Source organism: Oncorhynchus nerka, linkage group LG10 (genome assembly GCF_034236695.1).
Source record: "Oncorhynchus nerka isolate Pitt River linkage group LG10, Oner_Uvic_2.0, whole genome shotgun sequence".
NCBI classification, from domain to species: Eukaryota; Metazoa; Chordata; class Actinopteri; order Salmoniformes; family Salmonidae; genus Oncorhynchus; species Oncorhynchus nerka.
The window spans coordinates 80,218,791-80,241,777 of record NC_088405.1 but is presented as its reverse complement, the minus strand read 5'-3'; the positions used below and the strand labels follow the sequence as shown (position 1 = coordinate 80,241,777).

The 22,987-nt window shown below is 43.0% G+C and overlaps 1 protein-coding gene across 1 annotated transcript; it reads left to right on the top strand.

Annotated features, from left to right (window-relative positions):
* The first annotated feature begins 88 nt into the window (after window positions 1-88).
* riox2 (ribosomal oxygenase 2) lies at window positions 89-13,942 on the top strand. Its single transcript, XM_029671488.2, has 10 exons — window positions 89-220; window positions 504-932; window positions 1,498-1,617; window positions 4,298-4,426; window positions 9,434-9,537; window positions 9,872-9,977; window positions 10,319-10,490; window positions 12,802-12,890; window positions 12,970-13,116; window positions 13,688-13,942. The coding sequence occupies exons 2-10, from the start codon at window positions 510-512 to the stop codon at window positions 13,844-13,846; spliced, it is 1,449 nt and encodes a 482-aa protein (XP_029527348.1). The 5' UTR covers window positions 89-220; window positions 504-509; the 3' UTR covers window positions 13,847-13,942.
* Window positions 13,943-22,987: the final 9,045 nt, after the last annotated feature.

Genomic DNA, 22,987 nt, shown 5'->3' with positions numbered 1-22,987 from the left:
TGCGTATCATTTCTGTATTGAATACAATTTGGAAATAATTCACACTCGAGACATGAATCACCAGAGCGGAATGGAAAGTATTTGTTTGCCTTCGGACATTTTATGCTACAGGACAGAACACGATTCTCACGTGTAGCTATCAAACCAAACTGATTTGGGAAAAGGGAGAGTTTATAGCTAATATGTGTTAAATCCGAAGGTGGGAACATAAGCAAAACAGGTAACGTTCGCTATGTTTTAGCATTATATAACGTTAGCTACAGTTTGCAAGCTAGCTAACGTTAATTAACGTTAGCCCATAAACTTTGTTATTAGCTAGCTAACATTTGTATCTGAAGCTTGCTACAGTAGTTACATAACACCAAGTATTTGCTATCGAACGGGCTATTCCAACTGCACTTCACCAAGGGCACTGTTAATCTTAATTTGATAGCAATGCAAAATTGAAACTGCTAAGTAGCTATCTTCTAATCTAATGCCACTGATGTAACGTTCTCTATCAGCTAAAGATGCCCAGGAACGGAAGAAAAGCAGCATCCGGAGATGAGGAGGTCGCTCCCAAACATAGGAAAACAGACTCCAATGGCGTCCCCTCTCCTTTCTGCTTCGACACCCCAGACACTGTCTTCCAGAGTCTAATTTCCCCAGTGGGACAGGAGGAATTTTTCACTGACTACTGGGAGAAGAAGCCCCTCCACCTCCAGAGGTCTGACCCAGGCCTGGCCTCCTACTACAAGTCTCTGTTCCAGCTTTCAGACCTGAAGGGGCTGTGCGCCCAGGGCCTGACGTATGCCAGAGACCTCAATGTGTGCCGCAGCGTCCAGGGCAACAAGACTGTGTTGAACAAGGAAGGCCGTGTCAACTACAGCCAGCTCAAAAAGGACTTCAACCAGAAGGCCACCATCCAGTTCCACCAGCCTCAGAGGTTTAAGGTGAGAGTAGTGGACATGTGTTTATCCACAGTGTTTTGTACTCCCGAGTCATGGGTTCTGGTCTGTGATAGTATGAAACAGGAGAACATGTTTTGTGCCTACTGAACATGACTCTGCTCCTGTAGGGCCACAGTATGTGGGGAAAGGTTGTCCCAGCCTAGCATTATTACCTAAACACCTGATTCAGCTTGATTGTATTAATTATGACTGTTGATCAGTTGAATAAGGTATTATTAGATCTTGGCCTGCCAAAACTGCATCCCTGTAGAAAATGGAGTGAAGGTCCTAGTTAATGCAGCACTGTGGCAGTGGCTATGTGGTAACAGAAAGGGACTGGTAGTGACAGATATCCTTTAGCTAAGATGTTGTTTAGCTCAGATTCAGATTTGCCTATTTTAAATGTGAACGCCTTGAATATGTTGCTGAACACAACAGGAATTAAAATCTATTGCACAGATATCTGAACATCTTGATCATTCCATATTTGTGCAGAGCTGAACCCAATAGTATTCTATTCGGAGATTCTAAGATGCCTGCTCTCCTCTAACTAACCGTGTGTCTCCAGGACGAGTTGTGGCGGATTCAGGAGAAGCTGGAGTGTTTCTTCGGCGCTCTTGTGGGCTCCAACGTCTACATCACCCCACAGGATTCCCAAGGGCTACCCCCACACTATGACGACGTGGAGGTACACCACTGAACTGGCCCCAAAATGGTCCACATCAGGGTAGTGTTCAGTGGGAACCAGAACATGTCATAGCTACCCATAAGAAACTAAAATTTTACCTTTACATTTCAAATAATTTTGCTACAGTGTTCCCTACTGAACATAACCCTGGCTGCAACGTTTGTAGTATAGTTTGAGGGTTAGACAATATTTAAATGTTTACATACTCTTTTACCCACTTCATATGTATATGCTGTATTCTAGTAATCCTATATATCTACTGCTGTACACCTTTCCTATTCATATACTGTCCATACTGTCTACACACCATCATATATATACACACAGTGGGGCAAAAAAGTATTTAGTCAGCCACCAATTGTGCAAGTTCTCCCACTTAAAAAGATGAGGCCTGTAATTTTCATCATAGGTACACTTCAACTATGACAGACAAAATGAGAAGAAAAACCCCAGAAAATCACATTGTAGGATTTTTAATTTATTTATTTGCAAATTATGGTGGAAAATAAGTATTTGGTCACCTACAAACAAGCAAGATTTCTGTCTCTCACAGACCTGTAACTTCTTCTTTAAGAGGCTCCTCTGTCCTCCACTCGTTACCTGTATTAATGGCACCTGTTTGAACTTGTTATCAGTATAAAAGACACTTGTCCACAACCTCAAACAGTCACACTCCAAACACCACTATGGCCAATATACATATACACATACACATATACATACATATATATATATATTGATATGCCAGATCTGTCAAGTGGATGGATTATATTGGCAAAGGAGAAATGCTCACTAACAGGGATGTAAACACATATGCACAACATTTGAGAGAAATAAGCTTTTTGTGCATATAGAAAACTTCGGGATCTTTTATTTCAGTTCATGAAACCAAAACTTTACATGTTGCGTTTATATTTTTGTTCAATATATATATATATATATATATATATACACTGCTTAAAAAAATAAAGGGAACTCTTAAACAACACAATGTAACTCCAAGTCAATCACACTTCTGTGAAATCAAACTGTCCACCTGTGGACGTCGGGCCCTCATACCACCCTCATGGAGTCTGTTTCTGACCGTTTGAGCAGACACATGCACATTTGTGGCCTCCTGGAGGTCATTTTGCAGGGCTCTGGCAGTGCTCCTCCTTGCACAAAGGCAGAGGTAGCGGCCCTGCTGCTGGGTTGTTGTACTGTACTGGCCTGTCTCCTGGTAGCGCCTCCATGCTCTGGACACTACGCTGACAGACACAGCAAACCTTCCTGCCACAGCTCGCATTGATGTTCCATCCTGATGAACTGCACTACCTGAGCCACTTGTGTGGGTTGTAGACTCCATCTCATGCTACCGCTAGAGTGAAAGCACCGCCAGCATTCAAAAGTGACCAAAACATCAGCCAGGAAGCATAGGAACTGAGAAGTGGTCTGTGGTCAACACCTGCAGAACCACTCCTTTATTGGGGGTGTCTTGCTAATTGCCTATAATTTCCACCTGTTGTCTATTCCACTTGCACAACAGCATGTGAAATTTACTGTCAATCAGTGTTGCTTCCTAAGTGGACAGTTTGATTTCACAGAAGTGTGATTGACTTGGAGTTACATTGTGTTGTTTAAGTGTTCCCTTTATTTTTTTGAGCACTGTATATATATATATATATATATATATACACACTGAACAAAAATATAAAGGCATCATGTAAAGTTTGGGTTTCATGAGCTGAAATAAAAGATCCCTAAGTTTTCTATATGCACAAAAAGCTTATTTCTCTCAAATGTTGTGCGTATGTGTTTACATCCCTGTTAGTGAGCATTTCTCCTTTGCCAATATAATCCATCCACTTGACAGATCTGGCATATCAAGAAGCTGATTAAACAGGTGCACCTTGTGCTGGGGACAATAAAAGTATACTTTAAAATGTACAGTTTTGTCACACAACAAAATGCTACAGATGTCTCAAGTTTTGAGGGAGTGTGCAATTGGCATGCTGACTGCAGGAATGTCCACCAGAGCTGTTGCTAGAGAATTGAATGTTAATTTCTCTACCAGAAGTGTCGTTTTAGAGAATTTGGCAGTAAGTCGAACAAAACACAGACCATCTCGGGGAAGCTCATCTGCGTGCTCGTCATGCTCTGGATCAACTTGTACAACGACGTGTTCCAGTTCCCGCCAATATCAAGCAACTTCACACAGCCATTGAAGAGGAGTGGGACAACATTCCAATGCCCTCAATCAACAGTCTGATTATCTCTATGCAAAGGAGATGTGTCACTCTACATGAGGCAAATGCTGGTCACAGCAGATACTGACTGGTTTTCTGATCCATGCCCCTACCATTTGTTTAAGGTATCTGTGACCAACAGATGCATATCTGTATTCCCAGTCATGTGAAATCCATAGATTATGGCCTAAAGAATGTATTTCAATTGACTGATTTCCTTATATGAACTGTAAATCTTTGAAATTGTTACATGTTGCTTTTATTTTTGTTCAGTGTATATATTTATATTCTGGACACAGACATGGCTCATTATGCTATTTCTACATTTCTTTCTTAGAATTTTGGGGATTTGTGTGTATTGTTTTGTAATGTTCTTTATAACTGTTTGAGCCAGAAACAAGTATTTTGCTGCACCTGCGATAACATCTGCTAAATATGTGTACGCCTTTCCCCAGGTGTTTATCCTCCAGTTGGAGGGCGAGAAACATTGGCGTCTGTACAGCCCCACGGTGCCCCTGGCCAGAGAGTACTGCGTGGCGCTTGAGGAGCGCATCGGCAGCCCCACACACGACATCATACTGAAGGTACGTTAGGAGCAGGGTGAAGCTGCCCATAATCTGTGTCAGTTTGCATTTATTGGGGGCAATTGCGACATACATTTTGGGACTTTAAAATTAATGATATACAGTCGTGGCCAAAAGTTTTGAGAATGACACGAATATACATTTTCACAAAGTCTGCTGCCTCAGTGTCTTTAGATATTTTTGTCAGATGTTACTATGGAATGCTGAAGTATAATTACAAGCAGTGTCAAAGGCTTTTATTGACAATTACATGAATTTGATGCAAAGAGTCACTATTTGCAGTGTTGACCCTTCTTTTTCAAGACCTCTGCAATTCCTGGCAGAATTTGTGGGTTTTTGTTTGTCCACCCGCCTCTTGAGGATTGACCACAAGTTCTCAATGGGATTAACCTCTCTGGGATATGTGGGACGCTAGCCAAGGAAAATGCAGAGCGCCAAAATCAAATAAATTACTATAAAAATCTAACTTTCATTAAATCACACATGCAAGATAGCAAATTAAAGCTACACTTGTTGTGAATCCAGCCAACATGTCAGATTTCAAAAAGGCTTTTCGGCGAAAGCAAATGATGCTATTATCTGAGGATAGCACCTACGTAAACAAAGAGAGAAACCATATTTCAACCCTGCAGGCGCAACACAAAACACAGAAATACAAATATAATTCATGCCTTACCTTTGACGAGCTTCTTTTGTTGGCACTCCAATATGTCCCACAAACATCACAAATGGTCCTTTTGTTCGATTAATTCCGTCGATTATATATCCAAAATGTCCATTTATTTGGCGCGTTTGATCCAGAAAAACACCGGTTCCAACTTGCGTAACGTGACTACAAAATATCTCAAAAGTTACCTGTAAACTTTGCCAAAACATTTCAAACTACTTTTGTAATACAACTTTAGGTATTTAACTTAAATAATAGTTAAAATCGAAGATGAGATGATCTGTGTTCAATACAGGAGGAAAACAAACTGTAGCTAGCTTTCTGGTCACGCGCCTCTATCTAACAGTACACTTCAAGTGACCCTCGTTCAAGATGGCCGTACTTCTTCATTACACAAAGGAATAACCTCAACCATTTTCTAAATACTGTTGACATCCAGTGGAAGCGATAGGAACTGCAAGAAGGTCCCTTTAGAAATCTGGATTCCCAATGAAAACCCATTGAAAAGAGTGACCTCAAAAAACAAAATCTGAATGGTTTGTCCGCGGGGTTTCGCCTGCTAAATAAGTTCTGTTATACTCACAGACATGATTAAAACAGTTGTAGAAACTTCAGAGTGTTTTCTATCCAAATCCACTAATAATATGCATATCTTATCTTCTGGGGATGAGTAGCAGGCAGTTGAATTTGGGCATGCATTTCATCCGGATGTGAAAATACTGCCCCCTGTCACCAAGAAGTTAAGGTCTGTGGAGTTTCCTGGCCATGGACCCAAAATATCAATGTTTTGTTCCCCAAGTCACTTAGTTATCACTTTTGCCTCATGGCAAGGTGCTCCATCATGCTGGAAAAGACATTGTTAGTCACCAAACTGTTCCTGGATGGTTGGAAGAAGTTGCTCTCGGAGGATGGCATGACACAGGACTGATGGTAGTGCTCACCTTGTCTTCTCCGGACAAGCTTTTTTCCAGATGCCCCAAACAATTGGAAAGGGGATTCATCAGAGAAAATGACTTTACCCCAGTCCTCAGCAGTCCAATCCCTGTACCTTTTGCAGAATATCAGTCTGTCCCTGATGTTTTTCCTGGAGAGAAGTGGCTTCTTTGCTGCCCTTCTTGACACCAGGCCATCCTCCAAACGTCTTCGCCTCACTGTGTGTGCAGATGCACTCACACCTGCCTGCTGCCATTCCTGAGCAAGCTCTGTGCTGGTGGTGCCCTGATCCTGCAGCTGAATCAACTTTAGGAGACGGTCCTGGCGCTTGCTGAAATTTCCTGGGCACCCTGTAGCCTCTTTCACAACAATTGAACCGCTCTCTTTGAAGTTATTGATGATCTGATAAATGGTTGATTTTGGTGCAATCTTACTGGCAGCAATATCCTTTCCTGTGAAGCCCTTTTTGTGCAAAGCAATTATGACGGCACGTGTTTCCTTGCAGGTAACTGGTTGGCAGAGGAAAAACATTGATTCCAAGCACCACCCTCCTTTTGAAGTTTCCAGTCTGTTATTCCAACTCAATCAGCATGACCGAGTGATCTCCAGCCTTGTCCTCATGAACACTCACACCTGTGTTAACAAGGGAATCACTGACATGATGTCAGCTGGTCCTTTTGTGGCAGGGCTGAAATGCAGTGGAAATGTTTTTTGGGGGATTCAGTTCATTTGCATGGCAAAGAGGGACATTACAATTAATTGCAATTCATCTGATCACTCTTCATAACATTCTGGAGTATATGCAAAATTGCCATATAAACTGAGTCAGCAGACTTTGTGAAAATTAATATTTGTGTCATTCTCTCAACTTTTGGCCACGACTACAGTACCTTCAGAAAGTATTTAGACCCTATGACCTTTTCCACATTGTATTACATTGCAGCCTTATTCTAAAATTGATTAAATTAAGTGTTTTCCTCAATCTTCACACAGTACCCCGGAATGACAAAGTGAAAACAGATTTTTAGAGAATGTTATTTACATAAGTATTCAGACCCTTTGCTATGAGACTTGAAATTGAGCCCAGGTGCATCCTACTTCCATTGATCATCATTGATGTTTTTACAACTTGATTGGAGTCCACCTGTGGTAAATTCAATTAATTGGGCATGATTTGGATAGGCACACAACTGTCTATATAAGGGATAAGAGCGTCTGCTAAATGACTTAAATGTAAATGTAAATGTTGACAGTGCATGTCAGAGCAAAAACCAGTTCTTGAGGTCGAAGGAATGGTCCGTAGAGCTCAGAGGCAGGATTGTGTCGGCACAGATCTGCATCGCCAGGCACGACTCCAACACCATCATTAAGTGTGCAGACAACACAACGGTGGTAGGCCTGATCAACGACGAGACAGCCTATAGGGAGGTGGTCAGAGACCTGGCCGGGTGTTGCCAGAATAACAACCTGTCCCTCAACGTAATCAAGACATAGGAGATGATTGTGGACTACAGGAAAAGGAGGACCGAGCACGCCCCCATTCTCATCGACGGGGCTGTAGTGGAGTAGGTTGAGAGCTTCAAGTTCCACATCACCAACAAACTAGAATGGTCCAAACACACCAAGACAGTTGTGAGGAGGGCACGACAAAACCTATTTCCCTCAGGAGACTGAAAAGATTTGGCATGGCTCCTCAGATCCTCAAAAAGTTCTACAGCTGCAACATCGAGAGCATCTTGACTGGTTGGATCACTGCCTGGTATGGCAACTGCTCGTCCTCCGACCGCAAGGCACTACAGAGGGTAGTGCGTACGGCCCAGTACATAACTGGGGCCAAACTGCCTGCCTGCCACCCAGGACCTCTACACCAGGCGGTGTCAGAGGAGGGCCCTAAAAATTGTCAAAGACTTCCGCCACCCTAGTCATAGACTGTTCTCTGCTACCGCATGGCAAGCGGTACCGGTGCACCAAGTCTAGGACCAAAAGGCTTCTCAACAGCTTTTATACCCCCAAGCCATAAGACTCCTGAACAGGTAATCAAATGGCTACCCGGACTATTTGCATTGTGTCCCGCCTTTGTGGTAGAGTGGCCAGGCGAAAGCTACTCCTCAGTAAAAGGCACAAGATTGGAGTTTGCCAAAAGGCACCAAAATATTCGCTGGTCTGGTGAAACCAAGATTGAACTATTTGGCCTGAATGCCAAGCATCACGCCTGGAGGAAACCTGGCACCATCCCTACGGTTAAGCATGGTGGTGGCAGCATCATGCTGTGGGGATGTTTTTCAGCGGCAGGGACTGGGAAACCCAGTCAGGATCGAGGCAAAGATGAACGGAGAAAAGTACAGAGAGATCCTTGATAAAAACCTGCTCCAGGGCTCTCAGGACCTCAGACTGGGGCGAAGGTACACCTTCCAACAGGATAACGCCCCTAAGCACACAGCCAAGATAATGCAGGAGTGGCTTCGGGACAAGTCAATGTTCTTGAGTGGCCCAACTAGAGCCTGGACTTGAACCAAATCGAACATCTCTGGAGAGACCTGAAAATATCTGTGCAGCGATTCTCCCCATTCAACCTGACAGAGCTTGAGAGGATCTGCAGAGAAGAATGGGAGAAACTCCCCAAATATTGGTGCGCCTGCCAAGCTTGTAGCGTCATACCCAAGAAGACTCGAGGCTGTAATCGCTACCAAAGGTGCTTCAACAAGTACTAAGTAAAGGGTCTGAATACTTATGTAAATGTGATATTTCATTTATTTTCTTTACCAGTATCGCAGACTACATAGACTCTTTGGTCCTGTACAAACTTGCTATATGTCAAATATTGTGTGCTATAGCTTGGAAAATAAATAAATGTGACTGGATGACAACATTATATTTTTTTCCAATAGTAGGGCTATTTTCCTATAGAAGTTTGTTTCCTTGCCACGATATTGAGTATCGATATTGAGTATCGCCCTACTGATGTTGTCCCGGCCCAACTATAAATGCCTCATAGGCTTAGTTTAACTGTCATACACTATCAGAACCCAACATTTAAGCCTGTTTTACTTCATTGTTTGCAAACAATGTAATTGTAAACAAACACTGTGTAGCTTCAAAACAAGTTTTAACCATCATTTTAATACCATGGACGGTCAGTTCTTGCATCCATAGCTTTGTCTATGAATTTGACCAAAACAGTGGCAGGGTGATCACGCTTTAGGGGTTTCCTGCCGACTAAACAAAACCAATGTCTCTCTAGGCAAGACCAGTCAAAGGCCACAACCCGAAAGTAATCCACAGTAGTGCACTTAAGTCTTGATCCACATTTGGAAAACGCTTCATTGGAGTATTTTGCAACGTAGTGTGACTTGTGGCCTGAGCTATTGAGGTTAAGTGAGGGGGGTGTTTGACCTTTTTTTCCATAGGCAGGTGATCTGCTCTACTTCCCCAGAGGAACCATCCATCAGGCGGACACCCCCGTGGGAGTGGATCATTCTACCCACCTAACCCTCAGTACCTACCAGAACACGTACGTGAGACTCACTGTGGCACCTAAGAAATTGATACCAGCGACCCTCTGGTTGCGAACTCATTCTTTGAAAAGTAATACGCGCAACGCTCGCACACTATTAAAAACCTGATATTTTATTTATACAGCTATTAATATCATGTTTCAGCCATCAATGGCCTTAGTCAGAATTTGCCAACTCGTAGCCTGACAGATCTTCCCCTGGTTTTCGAACTGGCTATACCTCTCTAACCTCAACGCTATCTCAGCCCCACCACTTCTTCATTCTCTCATTTGAAACAATGGAAATTCATAATCTTGATGTGTAAAGTTACTAAAACTTTTTTCACCTCAGGTCATGGGGAGACTATCTGGCCAACGTGTTCCCCAATTTCTTGTATGACTCCCTTAAGACCAGTGACATCACCAGGAGGGTAGGCATGCCCAGGAGAATCTTGATGGTGAGGTCGCTTCCGTACTCTGTTCCAACACTTAAACATTTCATCCTTCCTTCTGTCCTTCCTTGAGGGAAACACTCATCTGCCATGGTCAGATTGGTGAATGTGAGTGATAACTTACAGTTCAGTGATTTACCTAAAGGAGGAATAAGGAATTTGCACTGAACGATGTGTTGAATGTTTAATGTCTAAACTTTAGTTCTCACTGGTTGCATGTTCTGCTAAATTTCGTTTCATAATAGAAATGACAATGTATGCCTATTGAAAATAATAGTGTCCTATCTGCGTAGTTCAGTCTTACCTACTGCTATCTATTAAGCTCTATAACATTGTGTGTGTACAAGGGAGCCAACGCAGCCCCAGACACAAGCAGGCAGTTGGCCTCATTATTGAGGAGCGTGGCAGATCAGATGGAGAGGGGCGAACACGAACTCCGTGCCGGGGACATGAAGAGGGACTTTGCCCTCCACAGACTGCCACCTTACACACCAGAGCAAGATGACATCTCATCATCAGGTGTGTGTCTTGCTGAATAATATTTAAAAGTCCAATGAGTAGATTGTTTTGTACAGACAGTGTGTGTTGCCCATAGAATGTGAAACAGTAACTGGACACAGCCATATTCTGAGATATGAATCCATTTAAATTAGAAATGGACAGTGGTGTTTTTCTACTAAGAAGTGATGTTTCTGTACAGGCTACAGATATGCATTTAAATAGTGATGTGCATTGATACTTTAGAATGCGCCTCTTACGTTTTTCTGACAGACTTAACATATTTGTTAACATCTGTCCGGACGCTTGCTGAATCTGAGCTAAGCAGGGAGAGTAACATTTATAGTAAGGTCTGGAAAATAGTGTTGGGGCATTGAATATGGATAGGTACAGTATCGCTAGCCACTTTGTTCTGGATCGGGTCTTTCTATAAATAATGGGGCCAATGTGTGACATTGGGATCAAAATTTCAAACTGGTTTGAAACATTATTTTCCATGCAGTTCCTCATGTGTATTTTGAGGAATATATGCAAATTGATCCATAACTCCACCTATATAACATAGGCCTAGGACTATTCATCCTTTAAGCAAGTCAAATTCATGGACTTTTTCAAGCACTTAATTGTAATTTTCAAGGACATCAATATTATACAATTGTGCGGCAGGTAGCCTTGCTGTTAAGAGCATTGGGCCAATAACCGAAAGGTTGCCGGTTTGAATCCCCGAGCAGACTGAAAAATATGTCTGTGCCATTGAGCAAGACACTTAACCCTAATTCCTCCTGTAAGTCGCTCTGGATAAGAGTGTGCTAAATGACTAAGATGTAATAATTGACATTTATGTACAGTGGTAGTCGAAAGTTTACATACACTTAGGTTGGAGTCAATAAAACTTGTTTTTCAACCACTCCACAAATGTCTTGTTAACAAACTATAGTTTTGGGAAGTCGGTTAGGACATCTACTTGTGCATTACACACGTAATTTTTCCAACAATTGTTTACAGACAGATTATTTAACTTATAATTCATTGTATCACAATTCCAGTGGGTCAGAAGTTTATATACACAAAGTTGACTATGCCTTTAAACAGCTTGGAAATTGGAGGTGTACCTGTGGATGTATTTCAAGGCCTACCTTCAAACTCAGTGCCACTTTGCTTGACATCATGGGAAAATTAAAATAAATTAGCTAAGACCTCAGGGGGAAAAAATGTAGACCTCCACAAGTCTGGTCCATCCTTAGGAGCATTTTCTAAACGCCTGAAGGTACCACGTTCATCTGTACAAACAATAGTACGCAAGTATAAACACCATGGGACCACATAGCCGCCATACTGCTCAGGAAGGAGATGCATTCTGTCTCCTAGAGATGAACGAACTTTGGTGTGAAAAGTATGAATCAATTACAGAACAACAGCAAAGGACCCTGTGAAGATGCTGGAGGAAACAGGTACAAAAGTATCTATATCCACAGTAAAACGAGTCCTATATCGACATAACCTGAAAGGCCTCTCAGCAAGGATGAAGACACTGCTCCAAATCCGCCGTAAAAAATACAGACTACGGTTTGCAACTGCACATGGGGACAAAGATCATACTTTTTGGAGAAATGTCCTCTGGTCTGATGAAACAAAAATAGAACTGTTTGGCCATAATGACCATCATTATGTTTGGAGGAAAAAGGGTGAGGCTTGCAAGCCGAAGAACACCATGCCAACCGTGAAGCACGGGGGTGACCGCATCATGTTGTGGGGGTGCTTTGCTGCAGGAGGGACCGGTGCAATTCACAAAATAGATTGCATCATGAGGTAGGAAAATTATGTGGATATATTGAAGCAACAAAATGGGCCAAAATTCCCCCAACCTATTGTGGGAAGCTTGAGGAAGGCTTTCATAAATGTTTGACCCAGGTAAAACAATTTAAAGGCAATGCTACCAAATATGGGTCATATGAGTGTATGTAAACTTCTGACCCACTGGGAATGTGATGAAATAAATAAATGCTGAAATAAATAATTCTCTCTACTATTATTCTGACATTTCACATTCTTAAAATAAAGTGGTGATCTTAACTGCCTAGTTAAATTAAAGGTTAAAAAAAAATATATATATATATATTAATATATTATATATTAATATATTATATATTATATATATTATATATATATATTTATATATAATAAGTAACAAGAGTATTAAGTAACCAATATGGTACAACTTATCCAATCCTTGCAGAGCTACAAGAAGTTCCCAGGAGGAGTTTATTGGGCATGAGTGTACATGTATTAGCCTAGGTCCTTCTGTCTATTTCTGTGTGTGTTTTCTTCACAGCTGGAAAGATGCCTGCTTTAGAAGATACGGTGTGTCTGAGGTTTAAAGACCACATCCTGGTGTCTTTAGAGACGTGTCAAAGCCCATCAGTAAGTGCCTTCAGTTTTAACAGTTTACATATTTTACCTAGCTGCTCTTGGACTAAAGTGTGTGTTTGTGTGTGTTTAGGATGGGTCGGTATCGTTGGTGGTTGATGTGATGCACTCTCTGAGGAACAGAAGGGAGAAACATATGATGGGACAGAGTGGTGATGATGATGATGATAGTGGTGGTGATGATGATAGTGGTGAAGAGGAGGAAGATGCACCCTCTGAGGTAACCTGGCACATTTTTCCAAGACAATGTACTTAGTTGACAATATGGATATCAAATCAAATTGATTTATATAGCCCTTCGTACATCAACTGATATCTCAAAGTGCTGTACAGAAACCCAGCCTAAAACCCCAAACAGCAAGCAATGCAGGTGTAGAAGCACGGTGGCTAGGAAAAACTCCCTAGAAAGGCCAAAACCTAGGAAGAAACCTAGAGAGGAACCAGGCTATGTGGGGTGGCCAGTCCTCTTCTGGCTGTGCCGGGTGGAGATTATAACAGAACATGGCCAAGATATAGGATTTGAGTTAAAGTACCTCTACCATTTGGATATTATATAGGATTCTTAGAGTATATTATACACTGCCAGTCAGCCAGGATTTGAATGGTTTATGAATGAAGATGTTTGTGTTACTGTAATTCATATTGACTCTCATCAAAGTATCGAATCAGAAGCTATATGTCTGTAGATAAGGCCCAATTCCTGATATTTTGTTTACACAGGCAAAATGCATGGTCATGTCTGAAACTGTCTGTAAAGTTCTGTCTGTCATATCTCTCCACCTATCTCCTAGACCCCCGGCATGACCTTCCCCTTCGAAGACCTCCCGGCCATCAGGCAGCTGCAGGCGGGACAGCCCATCCCTGTGTCTCAGCTAAAAAGGCAATTGGACAATGACAAAGTCCAGATGGCCCTGGTGCTCTGGTCGGAGGGCCTGCTGGAGGTGTGCTAATACCCCAACAGCATACTCTGACACCAACAACCACTGCTTTCCATTTGGTCACACAATAAATCAAGAGTCCTTTATTCTACGGTTTACTTCATCTAATTGAAATGTGTTCGGTGTGGTTTGTGTGTGTGTCTGTTTACAGATCTGAAACAACTGTAAATGTAATATTGTAACACACTTTATCGACTGGAAACACATCAAATACATCAACATAGCTTGGGCAAAGCGGGGGAGTAGACACGACACGGGGATGTGGTTGGCCTGTGGTCTGAGTCTGCTCATAGGCTCTTAACACCCCCAGACCTTCCAATGCAAAGTGTCTGTGCAAACAGACTTTCTTGGTTCCACAGGTACACTGTAGTTGAAGAGATCTGTGAACTTAGGCTGGATGATATGTGCTCTGAGGAGAGCAGCAGTTATCAGACCTGGCCTTTCTGCCACCCTAGGCATGACAAAAAAACATTGCCCCCCTTTCCAAAAAAATAGAATAGTCCCAGTAAGCAAGTTTGAAAATATTTATTTTCCAGAAGTTAGGTTCTAAATGAAAGTTGAAACCTGAACCAAACATGGAAGTATATAGCCCAATTTAAGGCTGGTCCAGACTGGACAAAATCTAGACCAAACATAGACGTCTATGATTGGTTCAGATTTGGTCAGGACTAAAAACCAATGTGGAAATCTAGGCCGGTCTGGACGGGACCAAAAAAACATGTCAAAGGCATCGGTCTGTGTGTACTGGGGTGTAGCCTACAGTGTCTGCCTACAATGGAATTTTATGAATGCCCATCAATGTGGTAGGCATAATGTTTGTGAAACACCAAAAGCCTGCGCATAAAAGACGTCTGCGTCGGTCCTTGCTTACATTAGGGTTTAGGCTACATGTCTGGTTGCATTGGAATTTTATGAATGCCCATCTGCGGTAGGCCACCGTTTGTAAAACAGGCCGTTGCATTGGCTTTAGTCCTGATTCCTGTGACGAATGAATGGCTATTTATAAGATGAATATCAGCAGCTACACAACGTTATCAGGAGTTATCCTGGGCCTAATTGCAACGAGAATCAATGTGTGTACACAGCGGGAAATGCCGATGTATTTTATTTTTCGCTATGATCATAAAACATTGATGGATACAAACTTGAAACCATCATGACTACTTAGCCCACGGGGTGAACCCTACAATGTTTTTATGAACGTGCAGTAACTGCAGTCGACTGGTATTTTGGACGCAGTGATACATTATTTTGGACGCAGTATGTACAGCATACTACAGTTAGTCGTACTGCACTGACTGCAATCTTTTTTCGTAAAGGAAACTCCTGGACCGCAGTTGTGAGTAGCCTGATTGTCCATTTACTTTGACCTCTCCTGTTTTTGGGGGATGTTTGTTCATATTTTTGGGGATTGTGTGCCATTTAGGTTAGGCTATTTGATCGGAGAAACCTCCATGATGTAGTCTATATCTGCTACGTGATTTATGTTCAAATATTTTAGGGGGACGGAAAGTTGGTGAAGCCTCGCGTCTCTCCAACAGCACCATGGAGAGGCGTGCTCGGAATGGACAAGCGAACTATTTTGCGTTATTGAAAAAGTGACCACTGCTTATCACATGGCGGCATCAGCGCTCACCTAACAAGCCCATATGCCACTGGTTGAGCTAAATCGTCTTTGTTTTTTGGCAAAATAATGTGAGGTTTTATTTGTTGTTGGAGGTGCGCCTTGGTCAGTTTAGAAATGTCCGCCATCAATCTGCGCTGCAAAGGCTATGCTTCGAGCAGAAGTGATGAGTTTGACAACTCTTCGCTCTAAGAGATTGGCCGCTTCATGGGCGTAGGCGTGAACCTATTCAAGTAAGTAAATACATTTGGAAAATGTTTATATATATTTTTTTTAAGTATTATTAGCTAACTGTGTATGCTATTGAGCTGCTTGTTAGCTAGCAGGCCAACTTTACAGAACTAAGTGAAATATCACCAACTAACGTTAACAAGTTAATATGAAGTTATCTTGATGTTTGCCTATGTATCATTGTAAATAAAAAATGTATGCTCCAAATGCATTTGTACTGAACAAAAATATAAATGCAGTGTTGGTACCATGTTTCATGAACTGAATTAAAACGTTCCAGAAATATTCCATATGCACAAAAATATTATTTCTCTAAAATGTGCACAAATTTGTTTACATCCCTGTTAGTGAGATTTTCTCCTTTGTCAAGATCATCCATCCACGTGACAGGTGTGGCATTTTTTATTTAAAAAAGCAGATTAAATAGCCGGATCATTACACAGGTGCACCTTGTGCTGGGGACAATAAAAGGCCTCTATAAAATGTGCAGTTCTGTCACACAACACTGCCAAAGATGTCTCAAGTTTTGAGGAAGCGTACAATTGGCTTGCTGACTGCAGGAATGTCCACCAGAGATGTTGCCAAATAATTAAATGTTAATTTCTCTACTATAAGCTGCCTCTGTTGTTTTAGAGAATTTGACAGTACGTCCAACCGGCCTCACAACCATAGATTAGGGCCTAATTGATTTATTTCAATTGACTGATTAAGTAAAGTTGTTGCATGTTGTGTTTATATTTTTGTTCAGTATAGATAACAGCAATGGAAAAGGGTGAAAGGGTTTCCTGCTCCAGCTGTCTTAAAGGGTGTAGGTGGACTAGTTAATATAGGGCGGGTTGTGGGATGACAACATGAAAATATTCTCCAATTTTAGTCCCTAGAGAGGAAAACTGAAGACAGAGAGATAAGTCAGGGCTGTCTAATTGTAATAAAGTGAAGCCTGTTTCTTTGTGATGTCTGTCCTTGGATATGGAGAGCTGTGAAAGCATGTCTGCAGATGAAGAGGGCCCAGTGAATGCCCCAAGAGACTTCTGGCACATTGTTGTATGCCATGGGTTGTATGTGCACTTATGGTAGCAAATGTTTTATTCAACAATGCATGTCTAATTTGTCTGTTTGTTGCTTTCTCAAATTACATGACCTTTTTGTCCAGTTGTGAGCTCTCCAATTGGTTTTATTTGATTGTCACTGTCTCAGGATATCAGCCATGTGAACTCATTATGCAGCTTATCATAATGTCATGCATCAGCAATGCAGCTATAGTCCTACAGTATGATGACATAACTGGTCTAATGGGCATGTGCATCAATGTGCCCCTTGTCATTGTACATCTGAAGCAGAGAATAGCTAGACTCAATGCCATGACACCAGTATAATGAAAGAGCGATAAGCTATAATATGAGAATCAAGATACCATAATACCATTGGTAGCATATTACATGGACAATTCATGCTTAGTGTATCATTTACAATGTTTTTAATGCATGTTTCTATCCTTTGGTGGGACATTTCACAATTTCAGTTTTGAGGTTTAGGCTGCTCGATGTTCATAATTAGCTAGCAGCACAAGCAAGCGTGCAAATCTCTCTTCACTCACCATCAACACCAACAGTCTCTGCAATCATGCTTTTGACCTTATGATTTTGTCTCTGTATTCTAGCAAAGCAAAACCATATATAATTGGAAAACCAGACACAGCAGGGATTGGCTTTCCTCCATCTATTTTGGTTGTGATTGTCTGGAACTATGTTTCATGAATGGAAGGGTTCGCCAGCTCACCTTCCCACAATCCCCTGCCCATTTCTTTGCGTGCTCCTGTTGAAATTGAATGGGGCGGGGCTTTGGCAAATTCTGAAGTGGTGGAAACCCTACGCACTCGTTCACTCCCCCTTATGCGTTGTCAACCCTGTAGTGAAATGGCTCGCTGCTATATAGCTGCAACGGCGCCATCTAACGGAGAAGTAGCAACCACACAGCTTGGCAGTGCGCCACAAAACGTGGTCTGTCTCATTTACCTTTTTGTCCAAAATTAGCATGCATTTCATAGTGTTGTACAAGTGGGTTGAAACTCTAACGATTGAATACAAAACAAATTGTCAATATTTTCTACCAGTGCAGGTAAGACAGTATGAAGGTAATTCTAGTTTTGAAAATTTGTTTCAAAGATACAAAATAGTTATTTGTAAATGGGCTGTTGTGCCATTTGTTTACATGAGAAAATTGCAATTTGAAATTAAAACTGATACAATTGTAACTCAATTCGTTTACAATAGAAACTCTTATGAAACTACGTAGGCCTAATTGAACTCATACAGTGACATTCATTATGAAATAGGAAGTAGGCTACTTTTGATATTTAAAAAATGTAAAGCCCATTTAGGTAACCTGTGCTGGACACAGTGTTTATTTTTGAAGTCCATTATATCCCATCAAGATGTTGAAAGTAACAGAAGTATAGGGCAACCAACCATCCACTACCAATTGCCATGAATGTCCAGCTAGGCTACTATTCCCCCTCACTTGAAAAGTGACCCATGTTCAAACCACAATGCAACCAGAGGCAGACTTTAGGCCTACTTCTGTCAGCATTGTAAGGACTGAAAGGGAACCACTGGAGTGGAGCTTGAACTATAACAATCCTGCAGGGCAAGCATACATTCCTCAGTGCTGTAAACACGTTTTAGTTAACTCACTGTCGATTTTTGAGAAGCACACACAACAATATAATACCAGGCATCCATCTGGGATCTCCACACTACAAATGGCCAAGAAGAGACAAAACATTTAATTTAATCAACACAATAATACATGCATCTTTATTGATCCATTACCAAAACAAACAAAAAAACTAGACTGTTTTCAGGTTATCTAGAGCGTTGGTGATTGTAACCGTTGCCACGTTCACTGACACCTGCCATATTCAATGCATGCTGTAAATTAATCAGTTATTCTGCGCTCTTGCACGCTCAGACGAGAGTGCTCTGAAATCGGAGTAGATAGCCAGAGTGCATTTATGAACGGAAGCTTAAAGATCCGAGCCCTTTCACCAAATTGTTGCTGAAAAACGGTTCATTACTCAGAGCATCATTATCTGTTCATAATATTCATTAGTGACATCTGCTGGTCAGCAATAAATAGCAGCGTGAGATGTTCAGATATACGTTTTTTTCCTCCGCTGTTTTCATACATACTCCGTGGCGCAGCGATAAATCGTTGGCCTTACACGGAACCCAAACCGGCTGCGCGCGTGCGCCATCGTGCGCACATTTATTTTGTCCCCCTACACCAAACGCGATCACGACACGCAGGTTAAAATATCAAAACAAACTTGCTGCTGCTAGCTAATTTGTCCTGAGATATAAACATTGAGTTCTTATTATACCTGAACTGCATAAGGTCCTCTACTCCGACAATAATCCACACATATAACGGCCACCCGAATCGTTTCTAGTCATCTCTCCTCCTTCCAGGCTTTTTCATCTTTGAATTTATATGGTGATCGCATCTAAACTTTCATAGTATTACCACAACTGTTATGGGTGTAAGATGGCACAGTGATGCCATCTGTTGGTAAATGTTCATTACTGCAACTCTTGTGTTTTACCGGGGTGCTTGAGATACCCGGATGGGTTGTGAGGTACTGAACAAGACTGGTTACTCGCATCAATGCCTCTGTCTCGTCATTTAACATTCAAACATGGTGTCAGAGTCAGATAACTAACCATGCTTTCCGCAAATTAGAGTCACCTGCTCTGGTTTACAAACAAATGCTTAGTTGTGTAAAATTTCGCCCGGAATTGGCCTTAGCTAGAGTGAGTTTGGTAGTTAGCTTCAGTGGGGATTGGAGCACGAACTACGTTTAGAAGGGAATGGGAGGACTATGCGCTAGCAACGGGACTTCTGGAAAAGGACGATGAGGTAGTGGCTGCCACTTTGAGGACTATAATGGGAACTGAATGCCGACACGTATACAAACACAACCTGAACTTAACAGCAGCTCAGCAAGGTAACGCTATAGCTATTCTTGATGCTCTTGAACATTACTTTACGCCAGCAAAGAACGTCATCTACGAGCGTTATGTTTTCGGTCGTTGCAAACAGGAGGACGGGGAGTCCATTGACAGCTTTGTCACTAAGTTAAGGGAAAAGGCAGCTACATGTGACTATGGTGCTTTAAGAGATGAACTGATCAGAGATAAGATTGTGCTTGGCATAACTGATGAGGGCACCCGCAGAACGTGACCTGACGCTGGCCTTGGCAGTGGAGACATGCCGTGCAGCAGAGCTTACTGATATACGGATAAGGTCCATGGAGCTAGAAAGGCAACATACGGACAATGTCAATGCTACATTCAGGCAGCCAGTAAAGAAAATCCCTTTTGCCACAGCTAATGCTAATACTACAGCCAACTCTGCAGTAGACAACCCCAATACATGCCGATATTGTGGCATTTCTCATGGACGAGGAAAAGAACACTGCCCAGCCTATGGAAAAATATGCAAATCCTGTGGTACAGCTAATCACTTCGCAAGGGTCTGCATGAAAAGCAAGAGAAAGGAGGGTAAAGTGCACTCCATGGAAACAAACACAGATGAAGGGAACGACAGCACAGAGGATGTATATGCTAGCGAGTGCATAGGGGCAGTGAGGGCAAAAGGACAAAAGTGGTTTGTCACTCTGCTACTTAATAATAAACCACAGCAATGCCAGCTAGATTCAGGGGCCACATGCAACTTATGAGCCTTAAAGACAAAAGGAGGCTTGCGCCCAGAGACAAACTCGCACAGAGTAGCACCAAGCTGAAACTGTATTCAGGCCAGTTCATGACCTCTTTAGGCCTGTTTGTGACAGAGTGTGTTTTACGAAGCCAGAAATACACCCTTGAGTTTGAAATAGTTGAGGCTAGTCAACAGCCATTACTGTCAGGTTCTACATGCGAGCGCCTTGGACTTATTAACTTCACCATCCCAGCTGATCTTAACATTATAGACAAAGTCCAGGCTGGGCCCCTGAGCAAGGAGACACTCCTAAGCAAGTACCATGATGTCTTCAACGCACCGGTTGAGTCAGTTCCCGGGGAAGTCCACTTTGAGTTGGACGCAGCAATCCAGCCTGTCCAGTGTGCACCCCGCAATGTACCAGTGGCCATGAAAGCAGCTACGAAGGCTCAGCTTGACAAATACGAAGCAGATGGCCACATCATATCTGTCACCGAGCCTACGGACTGGATAAGTAATATGGTTATCGTCAAGAAACCAGACAGGCTACGGATATGCATTGATCCTAAACACCTCAACCGGGCTCTGCGACGTTCACATTACATTATGCCCACGCTGGAGGATGTTCTTTACAAGCTCCCAAAGGCCAGAGTCTTCACGTTCGTGGATGCCAGAGATGCCTTCCTGCAGTGCAAGCCCGACGAGCCCAGCAGCTACATGACCACCTTTTGGACACCCTGGGGCAGGAAGACGTGGTTGAAGCTTCCGTTTGGTGTCTCCGTGGCTCCAGAGGTGTATCAGGGGAAACAGCATGAGCTGTTGATGGGACTCAGTGGCGTGGAACCCATAGCAGATGACATCCTCGTAGTGGGCTGTGGGGACAGTGATGAGGAGGCAGAATGTGACCATGACGCCAAGCTGCTGGCCCTGATGGTCAGATGCAGACAGGTCAAGCTAAGGCTAAGCATAAAAAAGCTTCAGTTTAAAGTGCCAGAGGTCCGCTTTCATGGGCACATCTTGTCCTCCACCGGATTGAAGGCGGATCCTGAAAAAGTGAAGGTTGTCTTGGAAATGCCCCACCCATCTGGCGTGAAGGGAGTGCAGCACTTCGGATTCGTCACCTACCTGGCCAAATTCCTACCGCGGCACAAGGAAGTGTGTGAGCCACTGAGGAGGCTCATGGACAAGGACACCATCTGGCATTGGCTCCCAAAACATGACGCAGCGGTGAGGGAAATAAAACAACTGGTCACCCAGACACCTGTACTGTGATACTACGATGTGTCAAAACCTGTCACGATTCAGAGTGACTCAAGCCAGTATGGACTTGGCTGTTGCCTCAGCAGGAGGGCCAGCCTGTGGCATTCGCCTCTAGGGCACTCACCCCAACAGAGCAGAACTATTCCCAGATAGAGAAGGAGTGCCTCAGCATTGTGTTTGCATGCCAACGCTTCCACCACTACCTGTACGGCGCTACAATATTACCGCAGAGACAGATCACAAGCCCCTTATTGCTATATTCAGCAAGCCTCTCCTGAATGCCCTAAAACGACTGCAGAGCATGCTACTGGCCCTACAAAACTACAACCTCAAGGTGGTGTATAAGCCAGGGCCAGAGATGTATGTGAGTGACACGCTCAGCAGGGCTACTGCATTAGGCACTCACACACGCTCCATGCATGAACAACACGCAGTGTGCAGCTTACAAACAGAGCAAGTGGATGTTGAACACATCAACCAGGCTGACTACCTCAATGTTACGGACCAGCACCTTATACAAATCAGACAGCACACAGACAGGGACGGGCAACTCCAGGTATTGAGGTCTGTGATTCTGATGGGCTGGCCCGACTGCAGGGAAGAAACTGCTTTAGCCGTCAGAGAATATTGGCCAGTCAAAGAGGAGCTCAGTGTTCAAAACGGAGTAATATTCAAGAGTCAGAGAGTCGTTATTCCCCGGTCTCTGCGCCCTGAGATGTTGGCACGCGTGCACTCAAGTCACATAGGAGGTGAGGCCTGTTACAGACAAGCACGTGACACACTGTATTGGCCAGGAATGCAGATTGAAATCAAAGACTATGTCAGTAAATGCACAATCTGCAATGAATATGCCATTGAGCAGCAGAGAGAGACGATGATGTCCCACGAGCTACCGATGCGCCCCTGGCAGATAGTAAGTCTAGATCTCTTCCAGCACAATGGCAAAGACTTTCTGCTGGTAGTCGATCATTACTCAGACTTTTGGGAGATCGACCTCCTCCCCGACCTCTCAGCAGAGACAACGATCAAACGCTGCAAGGCTCAGTTTGCCCGCTATGTCCAGCCAGATAGGGTAATTTCAGACAATGGACCCCAATTCTCCGGAGTTGAGTTCCGAAAATTTGCTGCAGGATGGGAATTTGAGCATGTCACTTCATCACCACGACACCCAAAAGCTAATAGGAAGGCGGAGTCCGCAGTAAAAATGGCAAAGAACCTCTGCAAAAAGGCTCTGCGAGAGGGCAAAGATGCCTGGAAAGCAATCCTGCAGTGGCGCAATACCCCCGACAGAAGGCATGGATAGCAGCCCGGCACAGCGC